The sequence below is a fragment of the Bos javanicus genome, chromosome 9 (assembly GCF_032452875.1).
Source record: "Bos javanicus breed banteng chromosome 9, ARS-OSU_banteng_1.0, whole genome shotgun sequence".
Lineage (NCBI taxonomy): Eukaryota > Metazoa > Chordata > Mammalia > Artiodactyla > Bovidae > Bos > Bos javanicus.
This window is the reverse complement of record NC_083876.1, coordinates 48,020,999-48,037,573: the sequence shown is the minus strand read 5'-3', so window position 1 is coordinate 48,037,573 and position 16,575 is coordinate 48,020,999. Positions and strand designations below refer to the sequence as shown.

At 31.9% G+C, this 16,575-nt stretch overlaps 1 protein-coding gene across 8 annotated transcripts in view; it reads left to right on the top strand.

Annotated features, from left to right (window-relative positions):
- GRIK2 (glutamate ionotropic receptor kainate type subunit 2) overlaps positions 1–16,575 on the top strand; it is a 731,316-nt gene that overhangs the window by 590,476 nt on the left and 124,265 nt on the right. For 7 of the 8 annotated variants that reach the window (XM_061427731.1, XM_061427736.1, XM_061427732.1 and 4 more), the window contains exon 12: positions 14,395–14,513. The exons of the other annotated variant lie outside the window; for it this stretch is intronic. In XM_061427731.1, coding sequence (XP_061283715.1) covers positions 14,395–14,513 — 119 coding nt within the window. The remainder of the gene's footprint in view (positions 1–14,394; positions 14,514–16,575) is intronic. 8 annotated transcript variants of the gene reach the window in all.

Genomic DNA, 16,575 nt, shown 5'->3' with positions numbered 1-16,575 from the left:
GTATTTTGTATAACATTTCTAACAACCACATATTGCATTGATATAGATGTAGAGGTAATAAAATATAGTAGAGCTAAAATAAATATATAAGTAATATTAGACATGGATAGTTATTTTCTGATTGTACAGTTGAAAGAAATGATTTTAGGGAACAAGGCTGGACAATATTAGTTTCAAATTTAAGAAAAGGTTTAAGGAATTGTTTTGAGCAAACAAAAAATGTATCCATAATCTGAATTTATCCCTCCTGTTTATATCCAATGGCAGATTCTAAGAAATTATTAAAATAATTGCACACTCATGCTATGAATTGATTTTAAAAATAGTAGAAACTCATAGGTGATCTTCCAAATCAGTGTAGCTTACTATAATGCCCAAAACAAGAAGCAAACTTGAATAGGCAGGTTGAATCATAAGGAGGGCTACAGGGTAAATTTTTAAACATAGGTATGAAGGTATCTATTAATGATAAGGTTCACATTATGTTATGTGTGTAAAGGTAATTAGAAAGGTGATCCACCTTCTTATATGTATTAAATTTATAAAATGCCTTTATCCAAACAATAGAATATCATCATACTCTGGAGCTTGTTCCAATGTTATAAAATAATCTAAGGCAATGATTCTTTTTCTGGCATTAAATAAACGTGCCAAATGCTATTTTAAGTCTTGATATTCAAATTACATAATAAGTTATATAATTAATGTTTTAAGTTTTCTCAACCATTGTTTACATACAAATCCATTAAATGTATCCATATTTTTTATAATATTCAGATAATCTCACAGTGGCTATGAATCAATGTTGCTGTATATTCCTAGTCCTAAATTCTTAACTCTCTTTGTTTTAAAATAAGGAATGTTTTATTCATATTTATGAAAAGGTATTTTGATTGAGTCACTGGCAGCATTTTACTGTGAATATAAAAGCTCTAAACATATTAGTGATTCATGCATTAGAGCATAAAGTAAGTTAACCAGGTGCAAAACCCAAACTAATCTAATGTTTGCTTTGTTTTGGCCTTAAGTGAAAACATAACAAACTAAATTTATTCTTCCAGACTTAAATTGATAACAGATAGAAGACAAATAGATAAAGATGGCATGTCATCAGCTCTTATTGAATTAAGCAGTTTGTAATTTTGTGAGTTTTTTTGGGGGGGGATAAATATGTAGCACGGTTTTATACATAAGGCACATAGCTCTAAATCATGTTGTATATGTATATATGAGCATATTATATATTGAAAAAACATGGCTTTCAGATGTTTTCATTTTCTTAATTTTGTAAAAATTACAGTAACCACCTAGGCTTGCCTTTTAATTAATAGATTTTGCCATTTATCTTGAGGGCTTCCCCAACGGCTTAGCAGGTAAAGAATCTGCCTGCAATACAGAAGACACAGGAGACGCTGGCTTGATCCCTTGGTGGGGAAGATACACTGGAGAAGGAAATGCAGTCTGTTCCAGTATTTTTGCCTGAAAAATCCCATGAACATAGGAACTTTGTGGGCTACAGTCCAAAGGGTCACAAAGAGTCATAATTAAACAAATGAGATGGTTGAGAGGTGAAAGAATGCTGTAAACATTCTAGCGAAATGATTGGATAACCATAACTAAAGAGAGTAACAGTAAAATACTGCAGACTCACAACACACACACACACCCATATACAGCACACACACGTTACCAGGTTAATAATTTTTCAGGTATCTTTATGCATTGTTAGATGGCATTTTTGTTTTGCCCTTTAGGGGATTCACTTCACCTGTAAGTATAGTGGTCCCTTAGAGCTAGAGAAGCAGCCAATCACTGTCTTTGCATTATTGCCCTCTTGTCACTGCCATTTAAATGTGAGGGCTATTTTGTCTTCCATCAGGGTTATAGTAAACAAGGAAGAAATGAGCTGGAAAGGAGAGGTCAAACTGTATCCAGAAAAATCAGAGCCAGTTTAGGGGAGTTGATCATACAAAAAAAATAGACAGGAAGGTAGAAGTAGTAATTAATACCCTCATGAGGAGGCTGGAACTATAACAAAGTGCTTTAACTGGAGTTGCCCCTTTCTTGCCAATGTGGGGTGCCTGCCACAACCACAAAACCATTTGTCTCTGTGCCTATGGGTCGAGTGTTCAGATCTAATTAATTATTATAATGATATTTCATCAGTAGGTGTTTTATTTGTATTTATTTGATTAAATATATTTCATTATTGTAGTTCTGTTTATTTCCTATATATGTATATATCTCCTTATATATTGATATTTTCAGATATTTATGTATTTATCCATATATCCACTAAGTAAACAAAGGAAAATAACTATATTTTGATCACAGTAAAAATTTGTGCAAGCTAAACCAGTTTTCTATTCCTCTAAAATACAACCATAAGTAGTAAATGACAAATCTGCACTAAATTATACTCGGAGAATGACAGTTTTCAAAGTTCTTATCTAGATCAAATTTATGCAATTATGTTATTAGATCATAATTTAAATATGCATGTTGAAAGAAATGTGCCTAAATTGCATTACTTTGTAAAGTTTTTACACAAATTTGCTTATATATTTAAAGCCTACCTATTTGTCCTATTTGAATAATTACTCACATTATTGTTGTTTGGTCACTCCATTGTGTTGGACTCTTTTGTGACCCCAAGGACTGAAGCCCTCCAGGCTCCTCTGCCCATGGGATTTTCCAGGCAAAAATACTGGAGTGGGTTGCCATTTTCTACTTGAGGGATCAAACCTCGTCTCTTCTGCAAGCCTTCTGCATTGCAGGCAGATTTTTTACCACTGAGCCACTGGGGAAGCCCCAACTACTCATATAATATGTACAAATAGGTAGATAGTTAATGGACATAGTTTTGAAAGAATAATGAAATCCTGGACTATTAATATTGAAAGAAGCTATAATGATGACCTGGGGCAGCCTCCTAACTCTACAGATAAAGACACTGAAGTTGAAAGATAAGATGTAGTGATGGTGACAGATAAGAATACTAATAGTAATGGAAAATTTTTTGCAATAATTATTTCTTTATCTATTTGTTCAACAGTGTCTGCACACATACAGTCTTATGTATTTGACATATATTTTAAATTTAAAACGTTTCTGATGTCCATATTTAATGGGCAAAATATTTGTGAATAATAAAATTAAAATGATAAAATTGAATGCAATTAAATTTTAAGATTTTCTTAAAACTTTAAATAATCTATAACATACTTCTAGAGTTGCAAAGGATGATGTTGAATAATGACTTCTGATTCTTGAGGAGTTAATATACATAAATTTTGCACCCCTGTGGCAGTATTTTGTAAATATTTCAGTGAATAGTTTAATACCATGTAGAGTATAAAAGTGGGACTCACTGTATTGACTGAAGAAAAGACCCATAAATACACATAAAATTTTATTTAAAGTTTTAAAGAGTTTAGGAAAAAAATATTTCTCTTCCTATAAATGTAATAAAAGCTATCTGGATAGTTTTAGTCTATCTGCTACTGACTTCGAATGTGCTATTTTATGAGATATTGAGTTAAAGATTGACCTAGACATCCTTTAAAGTGATCATTATTTGCAACTTTTTTGTTTAAACATTTTAATAAATATATTTAGATAATTGATTTTTTTACATTGACCTTATATTTCATCTTGAATCTAACCCAATGGAAGTCATTTTTTTTCAGAATCTGACATTTGAAGTGATGGTATCACACATTGTAAGTAATACTGAACAAAGTTCAGATGGAGGAGATTAAAATAAACATAGTATGTCTTCTCCTATGAAAAGATTTATTGTCCATTAAGTAAAAGTATGTTTTAATTAACAGACTGTAATGGAATATTTCAGCTATAGGAACAGCAATAGCAAAAATGTGGAGATGTTAATATGAATGTTTTATATGAGATATTTATTGGTTTATTTGAATAGATTATAAGATTTTTGTTGGGATATAATAGGAAACACGGGGTTCCCTGGTGGCTCAATAGTAAGAATCCACCTGCTAATGCAGCAGATGCAGGTTCTATCCCTGGGTTAGGAAGATTCCCTGGAGAAGGAAATGGCAACCCACTCTAGCATTCTTGCCTGGGAAATTCCATGGACAAAAGAGCCTGGCAGGGTACAGTCCATGGGGTCGAAAAAGAGTTGGACATGACTTAGCAACTAACCAACAGCGATAGGAAACATGGTGAGAAGGCTCAGCTTTCTAAAGCTGTGAAAATTGGACAGAAAAGGTTGGAAAGCAATATTGATTTCTTGTAGGTTTTTGATGACAGAACTAACAATATTAAGGTCCAGGAAGATTTACCTGGTAATTATATGTGGGATGGACAAGAGAGATGGTGTTGGGAGAATCAAAAGTCAGGAAGACTTATTGCATTAGGGATAAATAAAGCCTAAGCTAAAATTTTAGTAATAGGGCATTGCAAAATGGAAATAAAGGACAAATTCAAAAGTTATTTTGATGAAAAATCCAGTAAACTTTGGTGATATGCTGAATAAAGACATTGAAGGGATGACAGATGACTTCAAGAATATTCATCTTGAGCTTGGGAAAATGCCTAGATTATTTTTAAAATCAGTTGAGTATAGACATTGGGTTGTTTTGGTATGGGAAAGATGACCAGTATGATTTTAGTTGTGCTGAGTTTGAGGTATGGCTTTACAACCAGGTGGAAATCTCCCATAGGCAGCTAGAAATACAGGATAGAGAGCTGATGAGATTTAACTGAGAATCAGATACATAGATGTTCAAGTTAATTTAAAGTCAATATAGGATTATACCAAGAATAGAGCACAGGACTGGAGTATAATGACTGTACAGAGAATCTTCGACATTATAATTTTTGCAATAAGGAAGTTACTTTGGTTTGGAGTGTGAAGTCATGTTATTGCTCTCATTTTTTTTTTTTTTTGATCATCACTCTATTTGGGCATCCTCTGACACAGTGCTAACTGGCTAATATACTAAAATAGAATTTATCTACTTTTATCAAATGTGATCATGAATATAAGAATAACAGCTAATTGTTACTCCTTAAGATATATTTAATTGAACTAAGTATATTTTGTTGAATTGTGTTTATTTTTTAAAATCATCTTTCTAAATTGCCCACTCATATTACCTCCTAGTTTATGTAATAATGATTTCCAAATGTTTTGTTCCTTTCATTTCTTTCTTAATCATAGTGTAACTCCATCCAGTTTCAAACCCTCACCACATCATATTACATTATGAAACCTTTTACATCTGAGCATTGAAAACACAATACAGCCTTAACTAATATCCTGCTCATTAATGATTTGGAAGGTAACTAAAATTAACTATAACCATGAAAGTCTTTTCCTTAAAAACCAATTCTTGTAGTCCTTAATGTATGCACAATTAAAATATTCCAGTATGAGCTTGTATGATTCATAATCCAATGCACACACAGTCACTTAAAGTAAAACAAATTTAATTTAATGAATAATAAGAACTATTTCAGGATATGTGTTTGTTATTGATGGCTATCAACATAAAATATACAGTATCAACTGCTATAGAATATCAGTCATCTGTATTTGTCAAAATAAATTATTTAGTTTATATAAACTATATATTTGGAATGATCACAAAACTACTTTTCTGGCAAGAGATAGTGTTTAGAATTAATTATGTACCTAAAGTGGCCTATTTGCTAGTAAGGATTCAGAAAGCAAAAAGCAATTGAATAAATTAAAAAAAAAAACTGAAAGTAAAATGATACTCCTCGAATATAAGTAGATCATGCCCTTTAAGCAATTGGTCAGAATCAGTTTTGATTGTTGGTGGAGCCTACTACTAAGATACTGCTGTTTTGTTTGCTGTGGAGTAAAACTGTTAGTGTTTGAGGAAACTGTCTCTATCTTAGACTTTCAGGACCATAAAAGATAATGGGCAGGTTGAATTTTAGGATGACATGTGCATTTTTACAGAAGTTTCTTGTCAGGAAGCCCTGTGTTTTCTACAGATGTCAGAAAGAGAACCTAACAGCACTGTTGGATGCAGTATTTACCCAAAGTCATATGGCATTATCTGATCGTAATGCCATAATGATTGATAATATGCACACAAAAATATTTTAAGTTTACTTCTTGACATTTTCTTTTCCAAAATCAAAGTTAATTAAAAATAAATTATTTTGAAAAATAAGCATCTACCCTAGAACATTTTTTTCCTCTTCCAATATGCTAAATTAAATTCCCTTAACTTGATTTATGTCATCTCAAAGATACTGTGATGGTTCACAAAAATTGCTGAGGCTCCTGTTTTTAGTGTTTTTTCATGGATTCAAAAATATAACTTTCCCTGACAGTGTAAGACAAGCAATATTATATTTCGTGTTCAAAATAGCTAGAATTCAAGTGGTGATGGTAAAATTATAGAGAAAAGATAGTATTGTAAAAGTACTTTAAATTTAGGTGAATTTCAACTTTCCTTAAGGATTTCATATTTATGCACATATTATTACATTTTAACATTTATAGTGTATTATCAGGCTTAGTTGGGTGGCAAATTTAAAAACTGACATTCTTTCTTCAATATTTCTGAATAGAAATCAGAGAGTAGTTAATGCCTCTGTTAATCAAAATGTGATCTTTTGTTGAAAAATTTGGGAATATTTTTTGTACTCCGGTGATATCAAGCCATTAACTAAATATTAATTTTTAAATGCTCTGAATGTGCAAGAATTGACTTTACAGAGTGCAAGATATAAGTATGCTAAAAAGTAATAAAATAAAAAGTCTTTTTCTATCCCTAACGAAAATCAAGCAGTTTCTCACTGCTATCACAGGGAACTGAATTAGAACATAAGAATTCCCTTTTCCTTTTTGATGAGGTATGATAACGATTGGACACTGCAAAATGAGGTAAAAGGGACCTGATTGCACATCTGACTCTAGCCTTCTTTGTATCTTGGGAAGATCCCTGATCTATCTAAATCTCAGCTTTTAATAATAATAATGACAATAACATTGTCATTCTCTCTGGTCATTTGTGGCAGTTCAGAATATAGCTGCGCTTGTTTTTGTAATTGGCAAGTATGACACAAACTGATATTATTGCTATTAATTCTATATTTCATTTCTAATAGTGTTTTATTTAACCTTGACTTATTTCAAGTAAATCAAGTGGTTCTTTGGTGCCTTGCTTTAAACTCTTCCTACTACAAGGCTACCTTGCTTTTCAGAGACTTTAAAAGTTCCCACATTATCCTGCTCCCACAGGAGATGTCATCAAAATGGCATACTTTCAATAAATACACATGCTTTATCCCTTTCCTGGATTATAATCTGCTTTTCTGCCCAAGTATGGGCTCTCTTATAGCTAGCTCTCCTCAGAGCATTCCTGAATTAAACTAATGGTGCCTTCAACTCCTAGAAATGGAGTGACCTTAGCACCTCTCAGTCCATTTAGATCCAATTTCTAGAAATATTCTCACATTTATGGCTATTTGCTTTAATGCTGGGGATGGTTATGACACCCTCTTCCATGTTCTGCTTCTCAAGTAAGTACCAAATACACTGGTGGCTCCATGCTAACCTGTATTAGTGCAAACCTATCCTAATCACCTCTTTTTACCAAGTATGTCATTTAAATGTTTCAATAAATTATATCATTTATGTGCAGTGAATAGCTGAACATAGCTGAAGTGTGTGGGGGGTGATTCTTGGAAAATTCAGAATTATTGCTGAAAACATGGGCTATAGTTATTCTGTGAACAGTTTTAATGTATATTGATTTTTTATATAGCATTTTCTTGCTTCTCATTTCTTGTCTAAACAATCCAGCATCACCTGTCACTTGATTATTTAAAAAAAAAAAGGAGAACAAATTTGGATTCTGTAACCTTTCTTATTCAAAAGGATAATTTTATGTCCTCTTGAGAATTCTACATTTTATTCAGTAAAATGTATCAATCCTTGGACCATCATTTAAAATAGCCTATTTTCCCCACTAATCAAAGAAGTAATATTGAAGATTTGAATACCAAATTTTAGATTTTCAAATTATTTGGGTGTTAAACTGAAAAGTATCAAAAGATCATTTGTTATTACATCCTCAGTTTAATTATATGCCCCTGAAAAAAAAAAAAAAGCATAGTCAATATGTAAATAGTATATAGTGCTAAAACATTGTATTTTCATGCTAGAATGTTTATTTATACTTGATTTTGGAAATGGTTATGTCTATTTTATTAAAAAAAATTTCAGTTAGAACATTGTTTAATTCCCCTATTACAACCAGTTTAACCCCAAGTTTAAAATGAGGTGAAGAATTGCCGTCTCAGTAGATAATTAAGCAGAGTAAAGAAGAGCAAAAAATTCATAATATCACAGTTACTTCTGGTGAATTTTCAAAAAAGATTTGTTTTGAATTTATGATGCAGATGAAAGCTGAGGATTATTATAACAATGATGATGAACTTTAGTTGAATTTAAATCCTGAAATATAAATGAGACACTTTGCAGAAAGGTCACTGCAGCTTAAAGAAGCAGCACAAAAATAGTATTCATATATGTGAAAGTATATAGCTCATTGGTTCAAAATAATATGTAATATAAAAATTAGTTGTGTTCTCCATATTGGTTGTGGTAAAATTTGCCTCTGCTATAAAAAGATGTTCAAATAAATGTTAAATTAGCATTTTGCATAATATGGTAAAAGTATTTCCTCAATGAGCAGATTATTTCATATATAATCTAAATTATTTTTGATATAAGACTCTAGAATAAGAAATCATTAAAAGATTATACACTTTTAGTTAACATTTTGTAGCACTGTATAGTCTGCAAAGTGCTTTGCATATATTATCTCTCATACTTAGTTTAGTTTTTTTTGCTCTTCTTTAGAAATAAATCTTCAGCTCAGAGAGATTTAGCAATATGTCATCAAGTACAAAATATACATGTGGCTGAAACTCAAGTTTTATAGTCACCAATCCTGTAGGCATTCTGTTAGGCAATTTTTAGGCACTAAAAATATTTTGTTTATTTTAAAATATTTTATTTTAAAATAAATAAAATATTAATAATGATAGTTATATTGATAAACAGCCTATCTAAAAGGCCTCATGAAGTTTTGATACAAAATTAGTATACAAAATGCCAATAGTAGAGCACAAGGCAATATGTAATATATAGAGATTTGAAATAACTAGGCTTTGGGAGAAAAGTAAGCACTATGGAATTTCAGAAAGGAGTAGCACAGACACACGGCTGAGTGAATCGACTGAAGGGAAGAGGATTTTTCTATTAACAAGAACAGGATATACAAAGACAGTGAGACAATTGGCCAGTCTACATAATAGTTTGAATAAGGTTAAACACATTGAGTCGTATTATATAGAACATTGAAATTCAGAGGCATAGAAGGTTAAACCTGATTCAGTATTTAATAGAATTGATTTGTTCTAGACAACTGGAGTTGCACGGTACAAAACTTAACGTGAAGACAGTTTGCAAAACAAAATAGAGAAAATAGGAAACACGTAGGAACTGAGTCCTAAAACCATCTACTCAGAACTGAGATGAAAGTGCATGGATGGAATAAAACAAAGAGGCATTATAAAACAAAAGTTGATACGGCTTAAGTGTATCACATTTGTTTGTATTTAAGAAAGGAGATAGATTAAAATAAAATGGAAATAAGCTTTTAATCTCAACTCAGAGAAGTGCTGCATCATTATAGAGCTAAAAAAAAATGTGAAGGAAAATATGGTTGAATTTTTTGGGTTTTGTTTTAGGCATTTTAAGTATAAGGTAATGGTGAGCTGCCAAAGTTGGAATATACAAAAATGGATGGAAATGCTTTGAGAGAAAATTTATGGCTATAAATTAAGAAGATTTTGTAATTATCAGCACAGGAGTTCAAGCAGTGAGTGTGTTAAGTCATTAAAGAGGGAGGAAAGATCTGAGAGCCATGATTTAGCCAAAAGGGATCTCCTGTTAGTGGAGCAGAGAGCAAATAATCAGAAGAACACATCACAGAGTTAAAAGAGAGGATATCAAAGGGCTGGCATTCAGTGAGAATTTCATTAGAAGCTGCAGAATGATTAAGTGATAGTCTTAAGGAAAAAGATGATGCATTCAAAAAGACTTTTACAGAGATGGAAGCATAGGGTGAAGGAGATATTAGGTATAGAGAAATAGGAGGATTATAATTTTAGATGTATAGCCTGAGATTGAAAAGGAAAGAGAGGTAAAAAGATCTTCAGAATAATTCAAACATGCTTTAGATGACCACTAGGTTTAACACCTTGTGCTAGAAATTGTAGGAGACACAAGATTAATCAGACACTGCATTTGTATGTACTCATTCACAATTAATAAAAGAGGGGAGATATGTATATTAAATTATAATGAAGAAACCAGGCTATCATAAATGTAACTTGAAGCTTTTAGAACTATAGATATGTAAAAATGAGCAGAGTACTTGAGTCATTCAAGTAGTGGTGAACCTTCTTTAACAAAGATAGCCAAAAATACAGTGCCTTGATTCAGAAAGCATTTATTTCTCCTACTGTGCAGCCTAGAGGAGTGTAGTATAAGGGTCATGGGGCATCTCTGTCTTCCTCAAGCCAGGGCTTCTAATAATCTGTAGTCATCACCATTTCCTAAAAGAGGAAGAAGGCAAAGAAAGTCCAAGGCAAATATCCTTAAAAAGAATTCTCAGAAGTTATATACATCACGTCTGTTCATATTGCAAAGGCTCTTATTTAGTTACTTTCAAGGGAAGAAAGTATAGTTTCATTAGGAGGGCATCAATGTCCCTAGTAAAACTCAGGCAGGACAGTGAACCATTGTCTACCTTAGATACTCCAAGAAAAGATCAGGAAAGGTCAAACTTAATGATGGCAGTGAGTTGGAGTTGAAGGGTGGGAATAGGGTTTGAATAGTGGAGGGAGTAGAGAGGGTATTACAGGCTAAAGGACAAGATGATCAAAGAAATGGGTAAGAATCAATATAGGATTTGGGGGAAAGTGGCCAGAGGCTGGCAAGTAGGAAAAAAAGGCAGTAGAACACAATCTTGGAATGGTATTATGGAGCACAATGCAGAGGATCTTAAATTCCATGCTTAAATGTCTGGTATTTTGTATGTAGGCTGTAGACATGATTGAAGTTTTGTTTTTAATAGGGTTGTATCATTTAAAAAATTATTCTACATGATAATAAACTGGGAAGCAATATTTAGAGCTTTTAAATTTGGAATGCAAGGTGGAAAGACCATCTCGGAAACTATAGCTACAGAATCTGACAACCTGAACTGGCATTAATGCCAAAGGAAATAAACAGGGAAGGAGGAGAGGAGGAAATGAAAGTCTTTCTGTAGGTAGACTGATTTAAATTGACATCTGTCTGGAGGTCAGTGTTAGGAGAAAAGGAATGTAAAGAACTGAAGTTTACTCTAAAGTGTTCAGGATAAGTAAACTAAGGACTAAGAGCAGGACCTTTGTAACTTGATTTGGGAATGCCAGCAGGTGATGCTATTGACAGAAATGGAGAAGACAATAAAAGGGAAGGATTAGGGAGAAAGATTGTGGGTTTGTATTGAACATATTAGCATTGAAAAGTCAATTATCTGGCCACTGGAAATTCACTTTAGATCTAGGAAGTGATTAGGGTTAAATATAGATTTGAGGTGATTGAAATTTTTCTGATGGGCAGAAAAAAGTGTGGAAGTCAATAGAATTTTAAAAAATGGTGAATCAGAAGAATTAGAAGGAAGAAATATTAATCCATATTGACTCAAGATCTGTTGGAAATACAAAGGAAAGAGTTAAGCTAGCAGTTAATCTTAGATGGGAGAGGTAATTCAGTTTAGGAAAAAAACAAAACACACTGGAACTAGAATCAGAGCTGTGTTGACTTGAGTGTGAGGGAGATAAGCAGATAAAGGACAGTGGAAGGCCAGTGAAGTGTGTGTGTGTGTGTGTGTGTGTGTGTGTGTGTGTATGTGTTGAAGGATAACTTACATCACACCATTAGAAGAATGTTACTGCATCAAATGGAGACAGAAGAAAAGCTTTCTGAGTGTCACCATGAAGAATAAATTGCAAATTCAAGTTAGATAGCATTTTTTGTTAAGCTAATTCTACCTCATTTGGGGCCACTGGAGATCTTCATGCTAAAGTAAAAAGCAGACAGAGTGGAGAAGGTGAAAGGTGTACATAATTTGAATTTAAGTATTAGTTTGTCATACATTTTTTCCTTTCTTTCAATTAAATTATATAAGAATCACTCACTGCGGTAGTTATTAGTCTCTTGAAACCAGTGTATTTCCAGATTTTTCCCCCCTACTTTTTCCATTTCTCTTTCCACTTTCCTCCCTCATTTCTCTTTCCCTGTCTTCCTTCCTTCCTTTCCTACCTTCTCAGAATGAAAAATATATGTATATTTTTATATGTACATGTATAAATACATACACATATGGAGAGGAAGGGCAAAATCCTCCATATTTATACTTCCATTTCTGCAACCCCCAAAACTACATCTCCCTCTCCCCATTGAATGGAATCCCTTGAAGCACTTATAAAATTCAAGGGCTCATGGGATTCTGTGTAAAAATCAGAGATCTTGATTAGCCAGGTTTTACATGCTCAATCTCTGTGGTTATGTTTTTAGGATTTGTTATGTACAAAAACTAAATTCAGCTTTTACAGACCAGCTTTGTGTTTATAGCTGATATACTGTCAACAGTAGGAAAAGAAAAGTTTAATTTTCCAGGAATCAGAATAGGAGTCAGAATATGTATCTACAGGCAAAGTCACATTTTAAAATATTTATTGTTTAAAAATAGAGTTTATAGAACTTGTCCAAGGCCATGGAGATGCATGGTTCAGCTTCAGAGCCTGTGATCTGATTACTAGATCACTTTTCTTCTGATGAACAGCGAATTGTTTATGGATAGTTAATTGAAAATTAATAATATTTTTTTTTTTTTAAAAGACAGTCTTGGATAAAGTTTGATGACCAACATTCTAATACTTTGAAGTACTTTTAAAAATGTATATAACTATTTTTACTAGGGTAAAAGTAATAAAGGCATTTAAATAAAAATAAAATGTTTACAACCAAAGCTAGTTCTACTTCAGTCAGACATAACAAATCAGATCAGAATGTTTAATTACTATCCAATCAACCTTTCTGTTCAGTGTGTCAGTTTAACTTAGAGAACCAAACAAAACATTCCTTCGTTTGTCAAGGATAGGCTATTAAAACAAGGGTGTTCTAAAAATTGCATTAGGAGGATGTAAATGGTTTGTTTGATCTTCTGAATTTTAATATGTCAGAAAGATTATTGTGAAGAAAATTGGGCTTTCTGAAGTGACAGATACATTATTCAAGTAACTTTGATTGAATGCAAGATTTTTTAATGCTTTCATAAAGGGCACGCACACTAATTTTGATTTGTAAAAGAGTGGCTTTAAAATTTGAGATATTAGGGAAAATATTTTGTTAGTTTATTTTTTGATAGTACCATTAATTGAAAATTATATCTGGATTATAACTAGGATAAATTATGTGTACACATGACAATTTATAAAGTTCTTGATTTAAATTTTTTAAGAGATTTTGTTTATATTTCTAAAACCATCTATAATTGGTCTCAAAAATTAGATTAATTTTCTTTTTCTTAAAGCAGTGATTCAAATTAATTGTAGATTTGAAAACAAATAATATGTGGACACCCAGTCTCCATATGCATTCCTGCTTCTCACACTGCTTTGATATCTTGCATATAGCCAGCCTCTCTGAAACACATAATGAAGTCAGAAGCATATATAAGAGTGTAGTTCATTCTGATTTGGTTTTCTGTTTGGATTTGAGTTTGTCACACATAAAGATATAAATACATGGTACTGTATTCTTATAAGAAAAATAATTATTCACTGATTACTTAATCTCTTTCACTTTGGTAGTTTCTATTATAACATAAAAAATTCTCAAAGTGATTTTGTATCATTTCTCCTGTCTTTAACAATTTTTCCAGTTTTAAAAATGTTTATTTCATACCTGTTTTTCTTCTTTAATGAATTTCTAGTTTTTAAAAAAATTTTGTTAATCCTTCTCTTGATAAGCCTACATCTTAAAAATCTTTGTTTACTGATACACATTTTTCTCTTATGTCATATATGGTAAAGAAATGCTACTAGTCATCTTAATATGTAATCAGCTGATAAGGATAGGTATCTTTAAAAACTAGAATTTGCTGTCATGAATATGAAATTGTACTATAAAAATGCTGATTTCTGGTTTCTGCTTAATCTTACCTGTCTTTCTGTTTCTTTTGCAGCAAAAATGCTGGATAGAATGTCTTCTTACTGCCATTTAAATATATTCTTTTCTTCTGTCAATTACCACAGGTTTAGTCCCTATGAGTGGTATAACCCACACCCTTGCAACCCTGACTCAGACGTGGTGGAAAACAATTTCACCTTGCTAAATAGTTTCTGGTTTGGAGTTGGAGCTCTCATGCAGCAAGGTATACGATTCAGCCTGCTATTTCCCTTGGGCACCATGTCCCACTCTTTGCTGGGGGTGACAGCTCTCGCTGGCACAAGTCGCTTGCATGGGTGCCTCTCTGCATGTAACCATAATCCAGCTTCTCCATCTATCTGATGCATTTAGGCATTCTCAAATCCCATCCAAGGGAGATTCTGAGAAAATAATTAGCTTTTGCAATTGCACATAAAGTATATCATCTAACTTTCTTAACCTATAGTAGATACATTATCTCATAGATAACCAAGCTAACCTGATCCATTAGCTAGAAGCTGTGTTTAAAGCACCACTAAGACTGCATCTTCTTGAGACAAGAATACAGTGTATTGCTCCTGTTTCCTGTTTCATTTTGATGTAAAAAATTCCCTTTCCTATCAATTCTTGATGATTAGATGCCTTTGTATTGCATGATTAGTAAATCTACTGCATATAAATTTGTAAAAATAAAATATTTAACCATTTAGAGTTACCTTTACAAGTAAAATATTAGCTGCATCTGATAGTATATAAGAATATAAAGTATTGCATGCTCAGAAGTGCATGCAAAAATACTCTTATAATTATTTAAAAATTATAATATTAATGTTAAAAGTAAAGGCTACCTTTCTTAGAAAATGACATAATACATGCAATATGTTTTAATGGTATATTTATAATTATGAATTTATTATTTTAGTCTCAGTTCTCCCAAGCTGATTTTTTTATTTTTGCTGCTGTGATTTCTTTTATTAATCTTTTAATATTTATATAAAGTTTAGTAAATTAATATGTCAGATCTACTACTCAATATAAAAGATTTCAAAACCAGACTATTTTATGCATTTAAAATGTAATATTTTTAAGTTTTAAAATTTTGTAAATAAATCAAAATGCCCTTTAACAACTGACAGTGACTGGATTAAGGAAAGAAAACATACTTATTTATAAGGGTTACTACACCCATATAAGGGTTTACCTTAAATTTTACTGGTGTATTTATGATCCACATTGAAGAAATTCATTTGGCAATTGCATTACAGCACTGAAGAAGAGAAAATTTATTGTTGAATTATAAACTGTTGTTAATAAAATAGATACTTTCCTTTTGCATGTTTAATATTATGCATAAATCCATTATTTCTGACTGTTTCATTTATAAACTACTTCCTAAACTAAAAGTAAATATTGCATATTAAAAGGAAAAAATTAACTTAAATTCATGTTGCAAGCAGTCCTACTAATTAGATAATTTTTGCTTTTAAAAATATGAACATCCAGATATATACGTATTTAAATCTGAAACTTGAAAGTTCAGAGAACTCTTACATAAACTAATTAAGTGTGTGGCATCTCTTTCCAAATAAAATGAATAATCAATAACTGTATTTGCCCTTTCCTACATTTTGGGTTCAGTGGCTTTTTTTTTCCCCTTAATTTATTTACAGTTGGAAGATAATATTGGAGTTATTTTAAAAAATATAAAAGTGAATAAAAATAAATCACATGAGACAGAAATCTCTTCCAAGTAGCACTGGATTATGTAATTTACCCAGGCACATTGCTAGTAACCTGCTAATAACTAACTTTGATAGCCTGGAACGAATTATTCTCATAGTAAAGATCTAACCATAATAAAGTTTTTAAAATTATTTTTCCTACCACTTTGAAAAATAGGATATTATTTTTATGTATAATTTATAAAATATTTGGATATTTTTGAATTTCAATATTGGTGAGATAACTTGATATTTATAAAATCTAGCAATAAGAAATAAAATTATATCTAATATCTCTAAAAATGATGACAAGCAATCCAAGCAATGAAAACTTCAAATGTACATTTGCTTTGTCACATAACTACTTCACTGCTGGTGGATACATGAAAGAGGAACCCATACTATTCTGGCTGATGCCCAGCTCCCCAGGAATTAGTGGGATATAGTGCTGGACATGACGTTACCTTGAGTACATGACAGTCAGCCCCTAACCAGGCTCTGATTCACTAGCCTAAGAGGTATTCACTTTAAGTCCTTGGGTAAGATATGAACTTGTGGTAATTGGGC